General features: G+C 51.0%; 1 protein-coding gene across 1 annotated transcript; it reads right to left on the reverse strand.

Moving 5' to 3' along the window:
* Positions 1–19,974: 19,974 nt before the first annotated feature.
* Positions 19,975–23,487, reverse strand: LOC102416998 (phosphofurin acidic cluster sorting protein 2-like). Its single transcript, XM_014463146.2, has 5 exons — positions 22,919–23,487; positions 22,760–22,761; positions 22,176–22,358; positions 21,975–22,094; positions 19,975–21,485 (listed from the first exon to the last, which is right to left on the reverse strand). The coding sequence occupies exons 1-5, from the start codon at positions 23,470–23,472 to the stop codon at positions 19,975–19,977; spliced, it is 2,370 nt and encodes a 789-aa protein (XP_014318632.1). The 5' UTR covers positions 23,473–23,487.
* Between the last annotated feature and the right edge of the window lie 1,188 nt (positions 23,488–24,675).

Genomic DNA, 24,675 nt, shown 5'->3' on the forward strand with positions numbered 1-24,675 from the left:
AGAGGAAGGAAATGGAGATTAGCGGTAATAAGACACAATAAAACCTGGAATTTGTCTTGCAAGGAATGGTGATGAGGAGGTATCATGAATTGAGGCATGTGAATTACAGAGCCCTGAACCAAAAAAAAAAAAAAAATCAAAACAACAGCAACGACCCACCTCCTTACCCATTATTTTTCTTTGCCCTATGGAGACCCATGTCTGTGATGGGGAACAGTTTTCAGAGAGACTTTCCAAATAATCCAACTTTTACCCACTAAGTGGGTTGAACTGGATGGCAGAGGCCTTCCTAGTGATTAATGCAGCATTGAGTCAAGGAACCTGGAGGGAAGAGGAAGCAGAACCTCCCTGGAGCCTCACTATAAGGACAGAGATGGGAGCCCTGAGGCAGTCTCATGCCTGACCTGGTGGGTACTCCTTGTCATCCTTCTCAGTCTAGTTCCTCTTTTCCCTGGGGCTCCATGGTGCCAGGTCTTATCTCTGGGATCTGAGATAATCCAGGGTAACATGTCTTGTTATTTCCCCTTTGCACAAATTTATGACCTGGTCCCAGGAGATCTGGGGACCAAACTTCCACCATGTCTGGTAGCTCTGTGCCTAGGTGCCCAGGGCAGGAGTAGACACCAATTCGGTATCAATAAATGCCTGTGAGTCAAAAGTTATTGCTTGAATCCTTCCTTGATTGGGGGCAAGGACCTTGGGATTTCCCTCTACGTGTTTTCTTCAAGTGCCCAGAGAAGCACAGGGCATGCTCTGCAAATGCATTTGTCAGTTGGTGTTCAAAGAATTTGCTGAGGTGGTTTCTTTGTTTTGCTGTCTGGCCCTGAGAGACAAAATCTCAGTAGATAGAATAGAGTGGATGGTGGCTTTATCCAGTGTCCTGCTTCTCTGAGGCACTCTAGAGCCATATTCTCAGACACTGTTCAGGGAGATCCAACACCCAATGTTACTTACTGAGCAAGCTCTTTGGAGGGTAGTAGTTTCTTAGTGATTCATATCTGAGGAGGAGCTTAGAGGATGCCAATCCTTGCTGAAGACTTAGCCACATGATCTCCCTTTAGGCACACAGTACTCATGTCTTCTGGGCCCCAAGACCTTGACTGAGCCCTTGGGACATTGAAAGGAAAGAATAATTCTTACCCAGGAGAAGTCCAGGATCTCAGTCCACTGACAAACAGACAGAAGTAAAATCACCTCAGATCCCATCACCCAGAGACAATCATATGCGACATATTAGTATATTTGTCCCTAGGACAGTGGTTCTCAACCTTCCTAATGCCACGATCCTTTAATACAGTTCCTCATGTTGTGGTGACACCCAATTTCATTGTTGCAAATTGAACATAGTTAAAGCATAGTGATTAATCACAAAAACAATATGTAATTACATATGTGTTTTCCAATGCTCTTAGGTGACCTCTGTAAAAGGGTCGTTCGACCCCCAAAGGGGGCGCGACCAACAGGTTGAGAACCTCTGCTCTAGTATTTTCCTGTGCATGTTGACATAGTTTCCATCTTGTCATTCTTCTCTCACAAGAAATGTCTGTTGCCCATAAACATGCTGCAGACCATACTGCTTGAGAGTCCTTTCTATTTGACAGAGCAAACCCCCTTCCTATATTCTTTTCAACTGTTTCCTGATTTGTTTGCATATTTATTTTTAGATAAAATTTAGAACAGTGTTTCCCCAAATCCTGTTATAATTTTTCTTTAAACTAGAGGAGGCACCCCACCTAACGCCATGCGAGGAGGCACCCAAAGGGCTTCCATGGCATTTGGACCATACCTGTGCTGGAGGTGGACAGGACCCGCACCTGACTTCCACCCCAGGCCCGCTCTGCCCCCCTGCCTGTGTCCGCTTTGGTTTGGGCAGGTGATCCTGTGTCTGTTTCCGTCTCTGCTCCATGACTCACCTGTGCAGGCAACCTTCTCCTGTCTGATTGTGACCCCTTAAAGAGTCCTGACCTAATTTGCATATTACCTCTCTCTCTCTCTCTCTCTCTCTCTCTCTCTCTTTCTCTCTCTCTCTCTCTCTCTCTCTCTCTCTATATATATATATATATATATATATATATATATACACTAGAGGCCCAGTGCACAAAAATCTGTGCACTCGGTGGGGAGAGGGGGTCCCTCAGCTCGGCCTGTGCCCTCTCACAGTCTGGACCCCTTGGGAGATAATGACCTGCTGGCTTAGGCCTGCTCCCGGGTGGCAGAGGGCAGGCCCATTCCCTAGGTGCAGCCCCTGGTTGGGCTCAGAGCAGGGCCAATTGGGGAAGTTGGGGCACAGCCCCCTGTCATGCACAGAGCAGGGCAGATTGGGAGGTTGCGGTGCCACCCCCTGTCATGCACAGAGCAGGGCCGATCAGGGGGTTGAGGAGCTCCCCTGTGTCACTCACAGAGTAGGGCTGATCAGGGGGTTGGGGCACTGCCACTGTCACACTCAGGGTAGGGCCGATGGGGAGGTTATGGCTCTATCCCGTCACACACAGAGCAGGGCCCATGGGGGGGGGGGTTGGGGTGCCGCACCCTGTCACACACAGAGCAGGCCCATGGGGGGGTTGGGGTGCCGCACCCTATCACACACAGAGCCGCAGGGCAATCAGGGAATTGGGAGGTCCCCCCTATCAGGCACAGAGCAGGGCTGATCAGGGGGTTGGAGCGCCTTCCCCTGTCAGGAATAGAGCAGGCTGGATAGGGAGGTTGTGGGCCTGCCCCCTGTCACACACAGAGCAGCAGGGCGATCAGGGGGCTTGGTCACTGCCCCCTGTCACACTGATCCCGGTGCTGGAAGGCATATTACCCTTTTACTATATAGGATAGAGCCCTGGTGCACGGGTGGGGGCTGGCTGATTTGCCCTGAAGGGTATTCTGGGTCAGGGTGGGGATCCCGCTTGTGTGCCTGGCCATCCTGGATGAGAGGATGATGGCTGTTTGCAGCTGGTCACACCCCCTTCAGGCTGGGGGTCCCCACTGGGGTGCCTGGCCAGTCTGGCTGAGGGGCTGAGGGCCGTTTTCAGGCTGGCGGGTGACTGAAGCTCCCAACCTGTCCTTTTTTTCTTTTTCTTTTTTAATTCTGGGCCAGCTTTAGCTCTGAGGCTTGGCTCCAGTCTGAGGCCTCGGCTGCTGAAAGCAGATTTCTGGCCTTTGTTTACCTTCTGTATTTGAAACAATGTTGCGGTTAGGCTGGCTGAAGCCCAGCTGACTAAAGCAGGTTTCTGGGGTTTTGTTTAGCTTCTATATTTGCAACATAGTTGCTTAGAGTTGCAGCTGAGAGGCGGTCAAGGCAGGCGGGGAACCTGGCTTCCTCCGTCACTGAAGCAAGCAAGCCTCCTGTTCGTATCAGTGCATGGCTGCCGGTCGCCATCTTGGTTGGCAGTTAATTTGCATATCTCACTGATTAGCCAATGGGAAGGGTAGCAGATATACAGCTAATTACCATGTTTCTCTATTATTAGATAGGATATATATATATATATATATATATATATATATATATATAAATTTTAGATTAATTCAGGAGAGTATGTGCCTTTGCAGTATTTTATCTCTCTATCCAGAAATGAGTAAGTTCATGCATTTATAATTAAATGGAGAAATAGAGCATTGGAAGGCCCTGGGCAATTCCTGTTAACATCTTACAGTTTTAGATTACTTTGTTGATGTTACACATTGTATTTCCACTTGATGATTGTTTACATACATATGTATTTATAATAGTAATGGGCAAATATATTGAGTGCCTACCACATGCCAACTCTTTAGGTTAAGTACTTTAGTATTCAATTTTATCCTTGCAACTCATTTTTCATGTGAAAACACAAGAAGTAAAGAACTCAGCTAACATGCCTAAGGTTTTAATGCAAGTGGCAGTGCCATTCTTATCACTAAATTTTTTTTTTGTCAATCCTCACCCAAGGATAAGTTTCCCTTGCCTAGACCAGGGCCAAGGATCTAGCCTGGAACTGAGGTAGGTACTTTGACTGGAATCAAACCCAAGACCTTTCAGTCCACTGGTTTCTGGTTTTCAACTCTTACAGGCTAACAGCTCTGTCTCTTTCTCTCACTCACAGGATGCTCTCATTTAATTGGAAACATCCAAAATTTTCTTCTGGCCACTAGTATAAATAATCTTATTAAACTCACTGAAGTCACATGTCCACATACAACCATCATCACTGTGGACTGGCCAGTTAGATATGCTGATACCTCCACTCTGGGGCCCTGAATAACAGCCCCCAGAAACAGCTGGATGTGGAAATTGGCAGCTGCTAAAAAGGGGAAAACGAAGTCATGTCCACTTCAGGCCATTGTCACATAAATATTTGACTTCTGGTTTGCACTGTGACATATAAGAACTTGGAAGTCCTTACTTCCATCCTTACAAGAAAAGAAAAGATGAATGATCTGAAAAACAGGAACTCTTGTTAAATCCATCTGAAATTAACTATGACTACGAAATTAACCCTTGCTGCTGCAAACCACGGAGATTTGGGGCTCTGTTAGAACAATACAACCTAGCCTGTCTTCCTGATAAGACGGAAAATATGTTTTCCACTCAAAGTGAGAGACAAAATCAAAGAGCATGAGAAGAGAAGACAGATTCGACCACATCAAAATGTAATGCTTCTATTTGGCAAAACACACATCAAATAGAGACAAAGGCAAGCTAGAGAAACCATTTGCAAGTTACATGGCAAAAAGCTGATATCCATGACAATTCAGATTTGCTAACAATCCAATGGAAAAGAGGGCAAAAGGTCTCAAACTGAAATTCCAAAAGAAGCGATAGGCCAAATGTGTGTGAAAGATACCCAACTGCAGTTTAAACCAGAATGAAAAATTCAAATGAAAATATTGCTCTTTCTCACCCTGGACAGGGTGCCTCATCAGTTGGTTGGAGAGTCATCCCATACACCAAAAGGATGCAGGTTTGATTCCCGGTCAAGACACATACCTTGGATGTGGGTTCTGAAAATGTTGTGGAACTGGAGAGTGTTTGTGATGTTATGGAACAGTTGCGAAAAATTGTGAATATACTCCATGTTGGAATTTACACTTTGAAGGATCATAGAGTTAAAATTTATATAATTTAAATTTATTTTTAATATAATATTATTAAATTTTATTTAAAAATATTTTAGTTTACTCAATAGTGTAAGAAAAATACAGTAAACTTCTAAGTATGTGCAAGACAAAATTTCCTAAATGGCTATTACTGGGAGGTTGGAGGGAGTCCTCTTTTCCGAGGCAGCTGACACAGGGTGCCCCCCAGGATCTGGGACCACAGGCCTCCCAGAAGCTGAGGCTAGTGTCTCAGAAGCTGCACGTGGGTCCACATCTGGAAGTTCGGTGACAGCTGTGCCTGGAGCCTGCTCTGGCTCAGGAGAGGGCACCAGAGTTGGCATTTTCTCTTTAGGTGTTTCTTCATCTTGCTCTGGAGCTGCTTCTGTAGATCCAGGAAGAGACTATGTTACCACCATGACCGCCTTTCGTGTGCCTTCCAAGGTAGTGAACCTCCCATCTCCATCATTGAAGTCCCAGTTCAAGCCCCCACCACAGGACATACTCTAGACTGCAGGCCACTGGGCACTGACCTGAGCGGCTCTGTGCCCCTGCCTAAGCCCAGCCTCTGGGAGCTCTTCTCTGAATGGCCCAGCCACTTGCCCTCCCCCTCACACACACCACCCACTCCTCCTCCTCCTGTGTCTCCGCCTCAGTGGGCTCAGGTGCTCCAGCTGTGAGTGGAGATACTGGGCCTAGGTTGGCAGGTCTGGGACTGGAACAGGAGCTCTATGGAAGGCAAAAGCATGATCAGACTGGGAAATTCTGGCGACCAATAAAAATCCTCAGTGTACTGGTCCAGCCATATGTCCAAGATGCAGAAGATGACACTGGGGAGATAAAGAGACTGACAGCAGCGTCTGAGGCCTGGCTTTTCTTTCCACATGGCCCTCCCAGAGCACCACTCAGAGAGCCTAGGGTCCTGTGCCTGCTGCTCCTGCCCAACCAGAAGGCATACCTTCTCCTTGCCCACCTTCAACCTGGCAGTCCTGGCAGAGATGTGCCTGGTCACCCAGGAGGGGCTGGCAGAAAGCCCTCCTAACTTACAGCTCTGCAGAAATGAGGGAACCGCCTGTCCTCTTCTTCAGGGGAACCTGACATACTCTCTCAGTGTCCCTGTACCCTCCCACTGCCCTCCCACCCGAATGTCAACTCCATGAGGACAGGGAGGGCTGGTGTCTATTAAGTTCATGTCACTCAGTGGCACACAGTAGGTGCTCCAGGAATAGCTGACCAATGAGTGAATGAAGAAAATCCATCTGCACCTCTGATGTCCAGAGACTTCCTAACACCTCAAACTTTGGCTCCTGCACCTATGTGCTGCCTAATTCACTAGCTGCCCTGTGGAGTTCTTCTTCTCTAATTGACAGTTAACTCCCATGGGTAGAGAGCAACAGCCAAGCTACCACTGAGAAGGTTCTACCAGATTAGTGAACCAGGTCCCTGGATAGGGGTGTAGACTGGGCTAGAATTAGAAGCAGAAGGGTGTGAATTTTCTGAGGTGCTCAATCTGTCCACTGACCTCCCCAATCACCCATACCACCCATGTCCACATGAACAGCTCTCTGACTCCTGCCTTTTCTCGTAGGAGAAACCCTCAGACCTCTGCCCTCTAGCAGAAATCCCACCATGAGTGGGATCCAGGGTTCTGCCAGCACCTTGATTTCAGGTCCCATACTCCCCTCATGGCTCTGATCCAAAGCCAAGTCATGTTTTCTGCTGGAAGAGAGGTTCACTGTCCTCTTCACAATACAGGACGATGCAGCCATAGGTAGAGGAGGCCAGGAGGACGTCACATCGGCTGTCCTGTGGACACTCTGAGCCTGTGTGCCCTAGTGTGACTGAATTGCTCCCGACTAGAAGGAAGCTCTGTAGTGCAGGCTTGGGGTCTGCTCTGAGCACTGGATTATGGTCAGTGCCTAGAGACGTGTCTGTACCTGGCAGGGCTTCTCATATATTTGCTGATTGAATGAGCCCAACCCAGTCCCATCTTAGACAGCTGGGTGAGTTTGAACCCCACTGCTCAACCCTGGGATTTATGATCTGGCTTCACCCAGGACTGGGACCCATAATGGAATCTCCAATCTCTTTATCTAATGAGAAAAGTGCTTAGCCCTGTGCCCTGGTGAGACCGGAAGGTGCACTGGAATGTGATTTTGGTGGCAGGCATGTCTTCCTTCTCCCTGTTTATCTTTCTGTTTATGGGCTGGGCTGCCTTCCAGTAATCCAACTGCAGCCCCATCAGCTGAGCACCAACACCCTGGCTGGGGGAGAACTCATCTCCACTCACCCATGGGGAGGAGAGAAGGATGCTTGATGCCTCCTTGTTTGCCACAGACCCGTATGGAGGGTGGACAACAGCACTCCAGAGCCCAAGCGGGCCACATAACCTAAGTGTCCTGATGCAACCCAGAATGGTCTCACAATTCCAAGTTCCACTACCCCCACGAAGGGAATGATATTCAAGGACTCCTCACTGGGGCTCTTGGCAGTTGGTGGACACAATTGGACCCTGCGACATACTGTGTGAGTCTCAACACCATGGCCAGCGTGTCTTGCACAGCTCTCTGGACAGCGTGTCTTGCACAGCTCTCTGGGCAGATTTTGGAAGAAGCTGTTGTAGCGGTAATGCACAGAGCCAGGTACCTGGCCACAAGTGATTAACCCAGCAGGATGACCAGGAAGTGAATATAGCCCAGCCAGGGGGACAGGGGCACAGGTTGTAGGACAGCAGCTTCAGGAAGAGCCACAGCACAGCACTGTAGTACTGCTGTGCCCCTGACACCACGATCTTCACAGGCTGGGGGGCTGGGAATTGTAGTGATGGTATCTCTGTATCCATGAGATGATGGTGCTGAAGACCACCTGGACCTCAGCCTTGGAGCAGGTGCACAGAGCAGGCAGCATGTGTTGCTGTAGGAATCAGACGGGAATTGCCACTGCCAGTCAGGGGCATTGAGGAGGAGGATGTTCTGGGGCAGCTGGCTGTCAGAGATGAGGAAGTGGTTCAGCTGGTCATATGCCGTCTTCCTGGGGATCTGCAGCTGGCTCAGGGGGTCGGGGCAGTGCTTGTTGTCCAGGCTGTTGGCCTGCTTGTTACAGGCTTTACCACCTGCTGCTCCTTCAGGGATGTGCTCCAGCCTCAGCAGCCTGCCTGCTCCCCCTGGGATCTGGTGGAGGCGATGAGGAGACTCGGTCTTGGTGATGTGCCCGCTGGTTGCTTGGGGCTCATCTTCTCTGTCACCTGGGTTGGACCTGGAGTCCCCTTCTGGCACTGGCACTGTGGATGCTCTAGCTCTCCATCTGACAGCTGGGCTGGGGCAGGTCTTCCAAGTATGGCCTGAGCCAGGGCTTCGGGGTCCTGAGGACACTCTTATGGGCCACTGTCACGGTTCTCTAGTGAGTCATACAGCAGTTCCAGGTCCTCCTCCACCTCAGGACCATGCTCCGAACACTCCTGCTCTGAGTCCAGGACCTCCTCCCACTCTTGTACCCTGCGCAGCCACGCCCCAAATTTCTTGTTGGCATCTTGTTGCCTGGTCATGAGTGGCAACTTACTACACTTTGTCGCTGCTTTTTGGGCTCCTCAAAGTTGAAGTCCTCCTCCTCTTGGTCCTGCTCATGCCATGGATGATAGCTGCCCTGCTGATCTGAGAATATTTCATAGTCCATCTCTGAATAATGAACCCAGGACTTGGACTTGGGGCTGGCCTTCTGGGTGCTGTCCTTGGGGTCGATGGGCTGGCTGGACAGGGAGGAGATGCTGACCTCAGCCATGTGGGCAGATTCCTCCATGATGGTGCTACGGAGGCTCAGCATCTGGCCACCCTCGAGGGGTCGCTGCATCACCTCAGCCATGTCGATGGTGTCCATGGTGAGCATCCAGCAACCCAGGATGGTCTGTTTGTTAAGGCGCTGCTTCTGCTGCAGCATGATCTGCAGCTGGTTGCCTTCTCTCTTGAGGTAGTGAGGATACAGCAGGGAGGTCAGCACCAGGTTGGTCTTCACGTGACCACTAGGGGGCAGCATAATCTCTTCAGACCTCAAGATGTTTTTGGAGCCCTGCATTTTTGTCCTGACCACCACAGAGCTGAGCTCCTTCTCCAGCTTCTTGTAGATGAGCAGCTTGGTTAAGGTGAGGCTACACAGCCTGGGCATGCAGGTTGGGCTGGAGCATTCCACCTCCCAGGTGGAAAACAAATTCATGGGCACCTGTGTGTTGAGTGCAGCGGGCATGCTGTCCAGGCCCGCGGCCGCTGAGATGGTGGTCTGATTTCTATCCTGTGTTGGGAGAGGGGGCATATGCCATCAGAGGCAGCTCATAAACTTCCAGGTGGGTTGGGGGCTCTAGCTCAGACTGAATCCCAAGCACTCAGTGATTGGTGGCAAGTGGTGGGATAGGAGTGATCCCAGGGACCAGATGCTAACCTGGCGGCCTTGCAAACTCAGAGACCTAAAGTAACCACAAAGGATGGTCTGAAATTAAAGTGTTTTTTTTTTTAACTAAAAGCAGCTTATGGTGGGTACTGGTGTCCTAGGCCAGTGGTCGGCAAACTGTGGCTCGCGAGCCACATGTGCCTCTTTGGCCCCTTGAGTGTGGCTCTTCCTAAGACTTTGGAGTACCCTCATTAAGTTAATAACAATGTACCTATCTATATAGTTTAAGTTTAAAACATTTGGCTCTCAAAAGAAATTTCAATCGTTTTACTGTTGATATTTGGCTCTGCTTATTAAAGAGTTTGCCGAACACGGTCATAGGCTGTCATCTTCCCTGAAAAAAGTCAATCTTTATCTTAACTGAGCCTGTCTATTGCCTTTTGCACCTATAACAACATATTTTTGGAATGTCAAAATAATTTTCCTTTTTATTCAGACCCTGAGAGCACAGGCACTGCTCTGCTCTCTGCAGAGACCACACATCCCCTCAGTGTTATTGAGTTCATTGTTGACTGTTAACTATCCCATTCACACCTAAGTGAAAGCAGTGCATGTCTACCATTTTACCTTTTTTCCAGGCCCAGAGATTTCCCTGCTGTGCTTTCTCCTGCTTCCCTCATCTGTCAACAATGAATTTTATGAAACCACACAAGTCTCCACTTATGACTGTAATGTATAAAATGAAGTGCAAAGCTGCCATTCTCCGGAGCGTTATTATCTCATTCGATTGAGATTTTGCTTCCCCACAATTGTCTACACTTTGGCTCAAATAAATTCACAAAAATTCTGCACAGATTTCCACGTTTTCGACATGGTCAAGAGAAAAGGTTCTCGGAAGGCAACGTAGACTAGGAGGTGAGTTATGATGAGACACACTGGTATCTTAGTCATTTCTTAGCAGAGGATGGACAGCACCTCCCTGTGTTAACAAGGTCACCCTGGGATTTCTGACAGAACATCCCATTCTAAGATGGGAACACAGAGGGTTCCTGGAGTGGAAGGGTCTGGATATTAGGACAAGTGGGGTGTTCAGGGCAGCACCGTTGACAGGACAACAGGATGGGGTCATGTTCAGGTCCCACAGAAGTGAACAGCTGCATCGTCAGCCCTGATAACAGGTCCCCCCCTTGGTATGTTGTACAGTCCAGGGAAGCCCCAGCTCCTGACCTGGAGGGGCCATAGGGATGTGGTCCTCGGGGCAGCAAAGGGCAAAGCAACAGACTTGGTACCTTGAGCCCCATGCCCTTTTGGGAAAAGTGTCCCCACTAATCACAATGATGTGTAAGAGTGGGAGAGGGTGTGTAAGGATTGTCAGCCAACATGGACACTTGGAGATGGGCATGAAAAAGGGAAAATCTGTAGAAAAATGCCAAAAATACTGTTGACTGAACATAATGGGAAATGGTACAAAGTCTCTCTTCTAATATTCCTAAAACTTTGTGGGCAGTGACTTTGCATCTCATCTGAAAGGGGCTGGACAGTGAGAGTGGGTTGTGGGGAGGATACGGGCCCCAGAATCCTTTGGAATTTGGACTGTAGGAGGGACCTAGGGGAGTAGCAGGGCAGCTTCTGGAACCCAGGGCTCCCTTTGACTACATGGGATCCTGGAGTCTGGGTCACTTCAGAACCTGCACTCACCCTGAGGCCATGCTGCACGCTGGAGGATGTATGGGTACCTGTGCCTCCTCCAGGGCAATGGAATAGAGGACCCCATCAGTCAGCTCCTCTCTGTTCTCCTGTGTGGAGCTCAGGACTGGGGACTGTAAAGACAGTTCCCAGTCACCAGGAGGAAAGCCTCAGAGCCCTGTTTCGCTGGTTCTCTACCCCTGTAATCCTCCACTCCAGACACACACACACACAGTGTGATCTGCTGAGACCTCCACTGCAGAGGAAAAGGTGTGACAGGCTGAGGGCTAGGATTCCCATAGGCATAGATAAGGGACCCCTCTGGAACCCCATCTCCACCTGCCTGCCCTGTCCTGGGGTCTGATCCCAGCAGGACCTCTAGAGGATCCACTGCCCCGAAAGCTGATCCTACCCCAGGGTTCTCCCTTCAGGTCCCTCTTCACAACACATGAAGGGGAGGGGATGTGGGCTGCACAGGGATGGCACACAGAGACGGCCTGGCCTGAATGGGTCTGACCCAGGCCACCTGGTGTTACCTGACGCCAAATTCTAGAAAGTGAACAGATACATCGCGGACGAGGGTTGAACCAACGTCTGCACCGTCTGAAACAGCTCTCACTGCGGGGTCTCCGGACGCAAGAGCACCAATCACTGGGAACACAGCAAGAGAACTTCTTGCACTGGTAAATGTCTCTTGGCAAGTGAGCTGCCTGCTGGGCTAGATGTGGGTGCCTGGCTATGGGGTTTCAAGTTATATTGGATAGTGACCTCATACCTGGGATTGTCTTGCCTGAGTCCCCTCATCTCATGACGGCTATGCAAGTAGTCCTGTGGGCTGCTGTCTGCAGACCCCTCTTCTCCACGAAACACCTCATCTGTACACAGTGGCACCAGCACACCCCTCTGCCCAGCCCCCTAGAAGCTCTGGGTGCAGCCAGGCTCCCAGACTTGAGGAAACCGACCCGGGTGCATACTCAATCCCTCATTCTTACCTCTTCTTGATCTTGTATAAGTCATTGTGCATTTCAGGGCTCCTCTCTGTCCTGCCTGCACAATGCATTATGGAGCTAGTGCTTCTTAGGGCTGTTCAGGCTCCTGTGGGAGAGGAGCTATAAAGTAGGAGGAGGACTATCAGATGTAGGTAGTGCCTCCAACCTCTTTTTCCTTCCTGTTGTCACCTCCTCTGTGTCTGCTTTTTTTCTTATCCCACCCAAGGTCATCACATCTATAGTGTGTGTGTGTGTGTGTGTGTGTGTGTAGGGTGGGGGTACGCGTGTGCGCGTGCACATGCCAGTGCTTCCTTTCTGGATGCCAGAACAAAACAGCCCCCAGATAGGGAGGAACAGGCAGGAGCTGCCCAGTATGTCAGGATTTCTAATTTCCAGACCAACTCTGTGGGGAGGTGGGAGCCCTGGCCAGGAAGGTCTGAACATTCCTGAAGTTTGGACTCTGAATATCAAGTACCCTGGACAATCCCTGAATGACTACAGGCTTCAGTTTCCCAATTATCCAATAAGGGTGTGATCCACAACTACGTAAGCATGAGCTGAGCATAAGGGGGCCCAGCTTTCTCCACTGTGGGTGGGTTGTGGACAGAGGTGCACCTTCATGATTCCAGATCTGGGCGTCTTTTCAGACAAATACTGTCTAGGCTGCCAAGTGCTCACCATCTCCCCCATGCCATCCTCATGTCTGTATACAATTCCACTGGCACAGCCTTTTCCAGAGCCCCTGAGCCAACCTGGGGGCACCTCGGATTCCCCTTTGAGGACACAACTGGGTTTATCTCAGGCTCTGCATTCTCTCTGTGATCCCGGGTAAGGCACGGACCTCTCGGGTCACCGGTTCCCTCCTCAGTGACTCCCCATGCTCTTCACCTTCCTCGTGTGGTGTGAATGTGTGCCCTCCCCTTAAATGTGGGTGTTTGTAGTGACTCCATAGAAGACGGCAAAGGGATCCAACACGACCTCCATGATTTGGTTCTAAAAGTCAGTTCCTGGCCCTGCCAGAGTGGTTGAGCAATATCCTGTGCACTGAAGGATTGCTGTTCGGTTCCTGGTAAGGGCACATACCTAGGTTGTGGGCTTGATTCCTAGTCGGGGTGCATACAGGCTGCAACCATTTGATGCTTCTCTCTCACAGTTTTGGTTCTCTCTCACTCTCTTTCTCGTCAATTTTTTCGAAAAAAAATAACAATTTTAAAGCAAATCCATTTTATGTTGTTTTAATCTTCATTGTTGAAAGTGTTACATATGTCCCCTTTTACCCCATTGACCACTTCTTGCCGATCCCTACCCCCCACCCCAGATCTTCACCCTATTGTCTGTGTCCCTGGGTTATGCACATATGCACACAAGTTCTTTAGTTGATTTCTTCCCAACCTGAAAAGTTTTATAAAACGTTGGTGCCTACCCTCTAGCTCACTCTTATTTCTCTCTCTCTCTCTCTCTCTCTCTCTCTCTCTCTCTCTCTCTCTCTCCTGAGGAATAAGCCTCTGTGCTGTGAGTGGCTATCTGGAGAGACCCACTAGGCTGGCACTAAATGAGAGCAACAGATAGAGAGAAAGTCATTCCTTCCATCCAAACTGAATCCCAAAGATCCCCAAGTGAGCTCAGACCCTCAGTGACAGAGATCCTTCCTCAGGTGAGACCACAGTAGTCCCAGCTGAGCCATGCGGGATTCCTGGTCACTCACATGTGAGCTAATCAGTGTGTTTTGGTTAAGTCTCTAGTGTGGGGTAACTCTCAGCAATAGATCACTAGCACAGTCGTCCCACACCAGGCCCTGGGCCTGCCCACCTATCTCCCTTCTTTTCTCCTCCCAGTTCCCTCCAGCTCCCGCCCCTCATTTCTAACACCCTCTGCCTCCAGTTGGAGGATGGCTGTGAAACTTAAGAAAGAACCCTGCAAATAGGGCCAAACTGAAAAGTGTAATTTGAAATAGGAAACAGCTTCTGTTGAGAACAAAGTTCTGAGCTTTCAAAGTAAGGAGACGCTCCACGCAAGGTAGGTGGCTGCCCCTCCAGGCCCATTGCTAGTGTGTGCAAGTGCACTGCCATCACCATGGACCTCTAAGGTAGACCTGCCCCCTGATTTCCAGACCTCCATTTAATTTCACAAGCCTTCATCGACTGCCATTGTGAAATCAAGATGAAGAGGGCAGACAAGTACTTATTCATCTGTCTGGTTTAGAAATCACATCCTAAAGACAGCCTGTGCAATGTCCCTGTGATGGGATCACGTTCTCAGTGCTTATTGGTCCTCAGGGGTCAGTGGGAGGTCTCATCAGACTCCATTCAGATTTCATTTCTCTCTGTGTCAAACAACAGGGCTGATCTCCTTGAGAGCAAGGACCCTGGGTGTGGTCCACAGTGAACACCCATTTGTCCTGAGTCATGTAGCTTGTGCCATGGCGGGGTGCTGTACAAGGCTGCTAGTCCATTCTCACCAGTGTGGTTCACAGCACTGAGGAGGGTTGATGTAAAAGGAGAAGCCAGGCTGTCTCCACAACCTTGTTCAGCTTTGGGGCATGAGAAAGAATGGCTGCTGGGCTCTGGTGAGACAGAAGAGCCTCAGGAAATAGCCCAGCTGAACCAGAGCCTAGGGTCTGAGGGAAGAGAGAGGCTCTGACCCCAGAGGAGATTTGGAAGTGGTGCCTGTGGAGGAGATGAGTGTGGACCCCGGGCCCTGGGACATTCCCTGTTCCCTCTTCAGTGCTGTGGGCCAACAGAGGAGATGCTCAGAATGCTGTTCAGTGCGCGTGGAGCAGGGTGGAGTTTCTATCCAGGTGCAGGTGGCAGTCAGGGTTCAGGAACTGCTTGCTGCTGGTTAAACCCTACAACATTCTGCAACATGGACGCCAGGGGGTGCTTAAGGCCATGCTTTGTCCATGTGCTGGTGGGAGATGAAGTCAAACAAAATGTGGGTTCCCAGGGGCAGCCCTGACATAAAGGGTCCCTTCCCCAATGCTCGTGGGTCAATTTCCCCCAAAGTCCCATTGTCCTGGGCCTCAAGAACATCACATCCTTAGAGCAGATGGCTCCTGAGAGACTAATTCTTCCCAATCTATGACTCATAGTAACATGACACAGGCCCAGAAGAAACAGACTTGCTCAAGGCTCTGAAGGATTGTAGAGTTAAATTTTATAGAATCTAAATTAAATTTATGTTTAAGAATATTTCATTACATTTTCTTTAATTAGACTGTATGTTACTGAATAGTATAAGAAACGTACAGTAAAGTTATAAAAATATATATGATAAACAAAAATATTTTAAAATTTCACATAAAGGAGGGGAAGGAGCCCCATCTGCTGTGGCAGCTGATACACGAGTTGTCTCAGGATCTAGGACCACAGCTTCTGAAGGAGCTGAGGCGAGTGGCTCACAAGCTGCAGGTGGGTCCACATCTGGAAGTTCAGTGACAGCTGTGCCTGGAGTCTGCTCTGGCTCTGGAGAGGGCACCAGAGTAGACATTGCCTCTTTAGTTGTTTCTGAATCTTGCTCTGGAGCTGCTTCTGTAGATGCAGGAAGAGAACATGTTACCACCATGACTGCCTTTTGTGTGCCTTCCAAGGAAGAAACCTCCCATCTCCATCACTGAAGTCCCAATTCAAGGCCCCACCCCAGGACAACCTCCAGACTGCAGGCCACTGGGCACTGACCTGAGCGCCTCTGTGCTCCTGCCTAAGCCCAGCCTCTGTGAGCTCTTCTCAGTGTGGGCAGCCACATGCCCTCTCCACCAACCCACACCACCCAAATCCACGTGCACTGCTCTCTGACACCTTCCATTTTTTTTCTAGCGGAAGCCCTCACACCTCTGCCCTCTTGCAGAAATCTCACAAGGCACGGGATCCAGGGTGTTGCCAGCTTCTCCAAGTCACAGTCCCATACTTCCCTTAAGGCTCTAATCCAAAGCACATTCACTTTTTCTGCTGGTCTAGAGATCCACTTTCTGCTTCACAATACGTGTAGATCAGAGATACTTTGAGGAAGAAGTCATATCGGCTGTCCTGTGGATGCTACCTGCCTGTGCAGCATTGAGTGACTGAATCACTCCTGACTAGAAGGAAGCACTGGAGTGCAGTCCTGAGGTCAGGGCCTTTGCTGAATGAATGAGCCCAAACCAGCCCCTTGTCAGATAGCTGGGTGAACCTGGGGTCCCCCTGCTCATCCCTGGGATATCTCATCTGGCTTCACCCAGGACAGGGACCCCTAATGGAATCTCCAACATCTTTATCAAAAGAGAAAATAGCTTAGCCTAAGGCCTGAGAAGAATCACAAATAATGCAGAAGTTTCTTTAAAAGAAGAGAAAATGGCCAATTGGAACAACCACAGCTCCTCCAGCACACCTCTCCAGAGTCCAGGCTCCCAGCGGGCCTTTTCCCAGGAGGAACCCCCCTCCCGCCACCCCAAGTTCCTACAATAACCCTATGAAGCTGGGCCTAGGCTCTCCCCATGTTCAGAGGAACAAACACTCAGGGAGGTACAGTGATCTGGAGACTCACAGCCACTGTGCTGTGGAGGGGTAGGGGCTCACCTGGTACATGGTTGGTCCCACACACGTTGGTTAGTCCCACGTTGGTTAGTCCCAAAAGTTCTGTATTAACACAGAGTGTTGGTGTGGACCAAGGTGTGGACGCTGCCCAGAAAGCTGGGCACCAAGTATTTGACCAGTTTTTCCAATAACTGTTCCTGGGAGGTCTGCACCTTACATGTCCATTTTTATTTTTAATTTTTAATTTTTTTTTCGCCCTGAGTGAGTGATGTTGGGGACAACATGGAGGCCCAGGGGTGAGCTGACAGGCCTCCATGTTAGGTTTAGGAAGCCCCCAATGGGAGGTCAGCTCTGCGTCCTGGCACAGGGTGGAGCCAGCTCCCTGGGAAGCAGAGGCCTGGCACCAGGAAGGGCAGGTGGAGAAGGTTAGGACAGTTCTCCCTGGGTGGGTCAGGGTCCAGAAAAACAGACTTGCTCAAAGCTTTGACGGTTTTTAGGGTTAAATTTTATAGACTCTAAATTAAGTTTATGTTTACGAGTATTTCAGTATATTTTCTCCCCGGTACACTGTATGTTATTAAATATCATAAAAATATAGTAAAATTATAAACATATGTAACATGAACAGAAAACTTTTAACAATGCATCTAAATGGGGGAGGGGGGTGCCCTCTCTGCCATGGCTGCTGACACGCGCTCTGGCCCGGGACCTGGCACCACAGGCCGCCCAGAAGCTGGAGTGAGTTGCTCAAATGCTGCAGGTGGTTCCTCTGCCTCTTGAAGTTCAGTGAAAGGTGGGCCTGGATCCGGCTCTGGCTCTGGAGAGGCCACTAGGGTGGCGTTGCCTCTTGAGGGTTTTTCTGCTGTTGCTCTGGAGCTGGTTCTGCAGATGCAAGAAGAGGACATGTTACCACCCTCACTGCCTTTTGGGTGCCCTCCAAAGGCACACTCACCCACACCACCCCAGGAGGCCTCCTCCTCCTCTTGTCTCAGCCTCAGTGGGCTCAGGTGCTCCCGCTCTGTATGGAGGCACTGGGCCTGGATTGGCAGGTAGGAGACTGCAAGTTGAGCTCTATGGAAGCCAACAGCATCATCAGGCTGGGAAATTCTGGAGGTGCTGGTCCAGCCAGATGCTCAGCATGCAGGAAATGGCCCTGGGGAGAGAGATAGGTGAGCAGCAGAATGTGAGGCCTGCCTTTCCCTTCCACACGGCCCTCCCATTTCACCACTCAGAGAGCCTGGGGTCCTGTGCCTGCTCCTCCTGCTCATCCAGAAGCCAGACCTCCTCCTCGTCCACCTTCAGTCTGGCAGTCCTGGCAGAGATGAGCCTGGACACCCAGGAATGGTTGGCAGAAAGCCCTCCCACCTGACAGCTCTGGATCAATGAGTTAACCACCTGTCCCCTTCTTCAGGGGAACCTGACATGCTCTCTCAGTGTCCCTTTTCCCTCCAACTAGAACTGAGAGGGCTGGTGTCCACCCTGTTCATGTCACTATTTGGCACAGAGTAGGTGCTTCAGGATTACTGACCAATGAACAAACAAACGAACCCCAGGACCTTCCTATCACCTCAACTTTAGCTCCTGCACCTACATGCTGCCTAATTCACTAGCTGTCCTGTGTGGTTCTTTGCCTCCCACTGAAACTCAACTCCCACAGGGCGGGGTACACCAAGCTGCCACTGCGGAGGTTCTACCAGATTAGGGAGCAATGTGCCGGATAGGGGTGCAGACTGGGTGGGATTAGGAGCGGAAGGTTATGAATTGTCTGAGGGGCTCTCTGTCCACTGCCCTCCCCACTTGCCCACACAACCCATATCCACTTGCACAGCTGACTCGTGTCCTTTTTTCTAAGGGAAGCCATCAGACCTCTGCCCTCTTGCAGAAATGCCACCATGAGTGGGATCCAGGGTTTTGCCAGGATCTTGAATTCACAGTCCCCATGTTCCCATCATGGATCTGATGCGAAACTGACTCACGTTTTCTGCTGAACAGAGGTCTACCATCCTCTTCACAATACGCGAAGATGCAGCCATAGGTAGAGGAGGCCAGGAGGACGTCACATCAGGTGTCCTGTGGACACTACGAGCCTGTGCAGCCTAGTGTGACTGAATCGCTCCCGACCAGAAGGAAGCTCTGGAGTGCAGGCTTGGTGTCTGCTCTGAGCACTGGCTTATGGTCAGTGCCTAGAAACATTTCTGTACCTGGCAGAGCTTCTAATATATGCGCTGATTGAATGAGCCCAAACCAGCCCCATCTCAGATTGCTGGGTGACCCTGGGCCCCACTGCTCACCCCTGGCATCTCTAGTCTGGATTCACCTGGGACAGAGACCCCTAATAGTATCGCCAATCTCTTTGTAATATTAGAAAAGAGCTAAACCTAAGGCCCCAAAGAGAATCACTAATTTGGCAGTGGCTTCTTCATCAGGGAGAGAAAATGACCACTTGGTTCAATCATCGCCCCTCCAGCAGACCTCTCCACTGTCTAGGCTCCCAGAGAACACTTACCAGGGAGGACCCCAGCAAGTCGCTACAAGAACCCTAGGTGCCTGCTCCCGGGTTCACCGAGGTTTCAGAGGAACAAACACTCAGGGAGTTTTAGTGACCTGAAGGCAAACAGCCAACAGGTGGCCTGGTGGCCATGTGCTCTCGAGGGGGAGGGGCTCACCTGGTAAATAATTGGTCCCACAGCTGTTGGGTGGTAGCAAATGTTCTGTAGTAACAGACAGGAATGAAGGTGGGTTCCCTTCTCAGGTAATCGACCACTTTGTCTGGCGAGTGTGCACCATACAGGTCTTTTTTCTTTCTGCCTGTGAGGCTGAAGTTCACTGGTAACCCTGAGTAGGTGGTGCTGGACCAGTTGGCTGGTTGGCAGCTGTTTCGCAGTTGGCTGGGCTGACTGGCCTCCATGTTGTGCTCAGAATGCTGCAATCAGAGGCTAGCCCTTGACTTCTATCTGCCGAGCTCTGAGGCTGAGCAAAGGTTGGAGCTGTCTCCCAGGGAAGCAGAGTCCTGGCTTCCAGGAAGGGCAGGTCTTTAAGGCCAGAACCCTTCTCACTGAGAAAGTTGTGCATCCTGAGGCCAAAACACACCTTCCATGATGCTCCAGCTCAACACTGCCCTCCTGACTCCCACCCGCCAGAGCGTTGTGGTTACTGAACAGATCATTGAGGAGCTCCCAGTGAGGGGCAAACCCCTTCGGTTCCAGGCTGTGAGCACATTGGAACTCAAAATGGTTTCTTTATGGGTTTCCAGGGTCTGTGTCTATAGTAAACGGAACTGTTCACAGAAAAGCAGCTGGGTCCTTCTGGGCTTGGCCAAGGCAGAGTGAAGGGCAGGAGGAGGGGCAGGGCTAGAAGGTGGGATTGTTGTGTGCGAAGGTGCAGATGGGGAAGTGCTTGACGTGGGAGGACCACTGGGCTGCCAACTGGAAAAACGCCACGTCATTCCACTCCACGCCATCGATGACGACCGGCAGCATACTCTGCTGGTGCTTGGCCTTGCAAACCAGGCGACCAATGCCCTGGATGCACTGGCTTTTGCACTCCACATCCTCGTCCTTGGTTTTCATGGGCGCCTTCTTTTTCCTCTCCTTGGTGACCACTTTCATGGCCATGGCAGGTGTTGCTGTGCCCTCACCACTGCGGGGCAGCCTGCTGACCTGGACAGACTGGAAGAAGCACTTGAGTGTGTTTTTGGTGGTAGGTAGGTGTTTTTTCTCTGCTACTCTCTTCGTATCTATTGGCTGGGCTGCTGTCCAGTAATCGACCTGCAGCTCCATCATCTCTGCATGGACACTCTGGCTGGTGGAGGACAGGCCCCCACTCATTGACGGGGGGGAGAGTGTGTTGGGTGAGGCCTTCCCGGTAGGGGACAGAAGCTCACTGGAGCATGAGGGGACCACATCATCTGAGTCTCCTAACATGGCTGCAGATGGTTCCACTCTTCCAACCTTCACTGCCCCCACAAAGGGGATGAGCTTCTGTGAGGACTTCTCATTGGGGCGCTGCTGCTTCGACATGAGCATGGCCTCTGCGATGGGCAGCAGGTAGACACAGTTGGCCCCCGCAACGTACTCAGAGATTCTCAACACAACGTCCTGTGTGTCCTGCAAGGTGTTCTGGGACTCCAGGTTGTTGAACATGTCCCGCCAGTACAGGTCCTGGAAGAGGTTGTTGTAGCGGCAATCCATGGAGCCCAGGTAGCTGGCCAAGGGGTGGGAACCCAGCGGGATGACCAGGAAGCGCATGTATTCTAGCCATTGGGGTGGCTGCTGGGACAGCTGCTCCACAAAGACCCGCAGCACAGCGTTGAAGTAGGGCTGTGCCCCTGCCACCGCCATCTTCACAGGCGTCAGGGCCTGGGAATTGCAGTTGCAGTATCTCTGCATCTGTGACACGATGATGCTGAAGGCCTCCTGGACGTCATCTGTGGAGCAAGTGCACACCACGGGCAGCGTGTGCCCCTGCAGGATGTCCGAAAGTAACTGGCCCTGCCAGTCGCAGGTGTTGACCAGGATGATGTTCTCGGGCATCTTGTCCTGGGAAATGAGGATGTTGTGGAGCTGGTCACACACGGGCTTTGTGGGGATCTGCCGCTGGCTCTGTGGGTCTGGGCTCTCGTTGTCCAGTCTGTTGACCCACTCATTCAGGGCTGTGTCGCAGCCCCGGCGGCCAGCCTGCTTCCTCTTGGACCTGCTGGAGGGCATGCCTAGAGACTTGGTGAAGCGCGCTATGAATGGCAGCTTCTTGGTGAACCAATGCTGCTCGGAGGACCCTGCCTCCCGGTTGTCCTCCAGCTGTGCCAGCTGCTTCCCAGGGAAGCGAATTCTGTGGGCCATTGAGTCAGAGCCACTATCACTTGACATGCTGTCAAAGTATCGCCTGAGTTTGGGCTTTGGGGTGCTGGGGACACTGATATCCTCCTCCATGTCGAGGCTACTGTCACTAGAGCTCACCACAATGTCACACCGACGGTCCAGAGCCTTCTCCACTTTGGGGACATGCCTCACAAGGGCCTGTTCTGAGGATACGACCTTCTCCGACACTTGGGCCATGAGCATAGATGCCAGGGCTTTCTGGTGGTAATTCTCTTGCCTGGTCATGCCCCTCCTTCTTACTATCACATTCCCTTTGTCCTCCTGGGACTGCCTCTGGACGGCATTGTAGCTGTCCGCCTGCTCCAAGAAGCAGCTCTCAGATGTGCCGGCACAGTCATTATGCGAGGTTTGGGCCTTGGTGCTGGCCTGCATGTCAGTGGCCTCATCATCGATAGGCTGGCGGGACAGGGAGGCCATTGGAATCTTAGTGGTGGGTGTGCTGTAGGCCACAAGTTTGGAGTCACCGTGGCCTGGCTGCTTGCCTCCCAGGGCCCTTGTATTCTCAGGCAGGTGGGCCAGACTCAGAGGCTCCTTTTGGATCCTGGCGCTGTGGAGGCCCCACATCTCCATCTGCAAGCTGGAGTCTGACAGGCCTTCCATGTGTGGCCTGAGGTTGGGATTGGGGCTGCTGAGGACACTGTGATTGTCCTTCAGTTCTGGGCCGCTAAACAGGCCTTCAAAGTATGGCCTGAGCCTAGGTTTGAGGGTGCTGAGGACACTGCCATCGTCCTCAGTGTCTGGGCCACTGTCACTGGGGTTCTGCAGCATGTCATACAGGAGGTCCAGGTCCTCCTCCACCTCCGGGACATGCTCCCCATGGTCCTGCTCAGGGTCCAGGACCTCCTCTGACACTTGGACTGTGTGCAGCCATAACAGGACTTTCTGGTGGTAGTTCTGTTGCCTGGTCAGGGTGCTCCTTGTGAATATGAGATTCCCCTCATCAAAGTCATCCTCCTCCTGGTCAGCGGTATGGTAGCTGGCCTCCAGCTGAGAGCAGAAGCTCTCACACTTGCACTCAGTGTAGTTGTCCGAGGACTCAGCCTTGGGACTGGCTTGCCTGGCGCTGTCCTCATGGTGGATGGGTGGCCTGGACAGGGAGGAGATCTGGATCTTGTCCACCTTGCTGGTGGGTGTGCTGTGGGCCACAAATTCATTGTCCCTCTCACTTGGCTGCTTGCCTCCCCGGGCCCAGGAATTCTCAGGCGTGTGGGGCAGACTCAGAGGCTCTGTTTGGGTCCTGTCACTGGGGCTGCCCCACATCTCTGTTTGCAAACTGGAGTCTGACAGGCCATCGAAGTATGGCCTGAGCTTGGGCCTGGGGATGCTGAGGACGCTCTCATCCTCCTCCATGTATGGGTCACTTTTCCTGCGTTTCCCCCTCATGTCAGACCGAAGGTCCCTCTCTGACCCTTTGGACCTGTGAAACAGCACCAGGACTTTCTGTTTCAAGTTCCCTCGTATTGATTGCCGCTGCTTCTTTGGCTTCCCCTTCTCCAAGTCATCCTTGTGCAGGTCCTGTCTGTGCTTTCCCCTGCAGCTGGGCTGCAGCTCAGAAAAGGAGCACTCATCCTGCCCCTGGTAGTTACCTGCCGACTTGGCCTTAGGGCTGACCTGCATGGCACTGTCCTTGTGTTCGATGGGCTGACTGCACAGGGAGGAGATCCAGATCTCGGCCACAGTAGTGGAGGGTTCCTTGATGCTGGGGCAGAGGCTCACCATCTGGCCACACTTGGGGTTTCGTTGCATGACGTCAGCCATATGGATGGCACCAGTGGCCAGTGTCTCGTAGCCCAGGACATTTCTGTTCTTAGAGCACTTCCTCTGCTCCAGCATGATCAGTAGCTTGTTCCCTTCTCCCTTGAGGAAGTGGTTGTACTGCAGGGAGAAGGTCAGCGCCAGGTTGGTCTGCACTGGTCTACCTCGGGGCAGCACAATCTCTTGGGACCTCAGGATGCCCTTGGAGTCCCGCATCTTCACGGAAATTACCACGGAGTTGAGGTCCTTGGCCAGCTTCTTGACGATCACTAGTTTCTTTAAAGTGAGACTACACCACCTGGGCACGCAGCTGGGGCTGGAGCAGTCCAACTCCCAGGTGGCAAACAGGTTCTGGGGTACCTGTGTTTTGAGCACCGTGGACGTGCTGGCCAGGCCCACAGTTCGTGAGGAAGCTGCAGCTGCTGGCACCCTACCGGTCCTTTTCCTACTCAGGGTTGATGGTTTTTCCTCCTGTGGTGGGACAGAGGAGGGACATGATTGGTGGCAAGAAGTGGGGCATGAGTGATCCAAGGAGAGTGCGGCCACACAAAAAGTGGCCACTTGCTAACCTGTGATTAGGTCAGGGAAGGCCTGGGTGGTGGTCTTTTAAACTCAGAGACCGAAAGTTATCACAAAGGATGTTCTGAAGTTAAAACTTTTTAACTAAAAGCTGTTTATGGTGGGTCACTGGAACCTAGGCAGGAATCTTCTCTAAAAAAGGTCATTCTTTACCTTAACGGAGACTTTCTACTGTCCTTTGGAATCTACAAGAACATAGCTTTGGAATGTCAAAGGAATTTTTCTTTTTTTGGACACTCTCTGCTCTGTGGAGACCACAAATCCCCTCATTGGTATTGAGTTCATTGTTGGCTGTTCTATCCTATATCCCCCTATGGGAATGAAGTAGGTGTCTGTCATTGTACTTTTAATCCAATCTATCACCAATGGATTTCATGCAACCACATACATCTCCACTTCTGATTGTAATATCTAAAATAAGGTGAAAACTGCCATTCTCCAGAGCATTATTTCAATCCATTGAGATTTTGATTCAAGGCAAATGACCATTTGGCTCAGATAAAATCTCAACAATTGTTCACAGTTTTGAATACTTCTTACATTGACATTTACTTGGCACAACACAGCAGGATCCCAGAAAATCTCACCCAGCACCACCCTGCAGACCTACACCTGGTGCTGGCATCCAGCAAAGGGTCCATTGATGCACCAGTTCCCTGCCTGTCGGGTGAACTTGTGAGACTTGTCTCTTGGACTCAGGACCTTCCCTTGCTTGTGCTGCTGACTCTATGTGAGCCATATTTTGTAATACTCTTGGTGGAACAAAGGTTACCAGTTGATAGATTCCAGGCTAAGGAGAGAGAGGAGGGAAAATGGGACTGGTTTTTACCCCTGGCTTTT

Source organism: Myotis lucifugus, unplaced genomic scaffold (assembly GCF_000147115.1).
Source record: "Myotis lucifugus unplaced genomic scaffold, Myoluc2.0 scaffold_199, whole genome shotgun sequence".
Taxonomy (NCBI): Eukaryota; Metazoa; Chordata; class Mammalia; order Chiroptera; family Vespertilionidae; genus Myotis; species Myotis lucifugus.

Excerpts from the sequence above, each read along its gene's own strand:
- LOC102416998 (XM_014463146.2), bottom strand. The coding sequence starts at position 23,472 with ATGCGGGACTCCAAGGGCATCCTGAGGTCCCAAGAGATTGTGCTGCCC. Across the intron at positions 22,095-22,175 it reads GCTCAGGCCATACTTTGAAG|GCCTGTCAGACTCCAGCTTG; the intron begins GCCTGTTTAGCG and ends CACACATGGAAG. Across the intron at positions 21,486-21,974 it reads GGCCCTGGGAGGCAAGCAGC|CAAGTGATAGTGGCTCTGAC; the intron begins CAGGCCACGGTG and ends TTGACAGCATGT.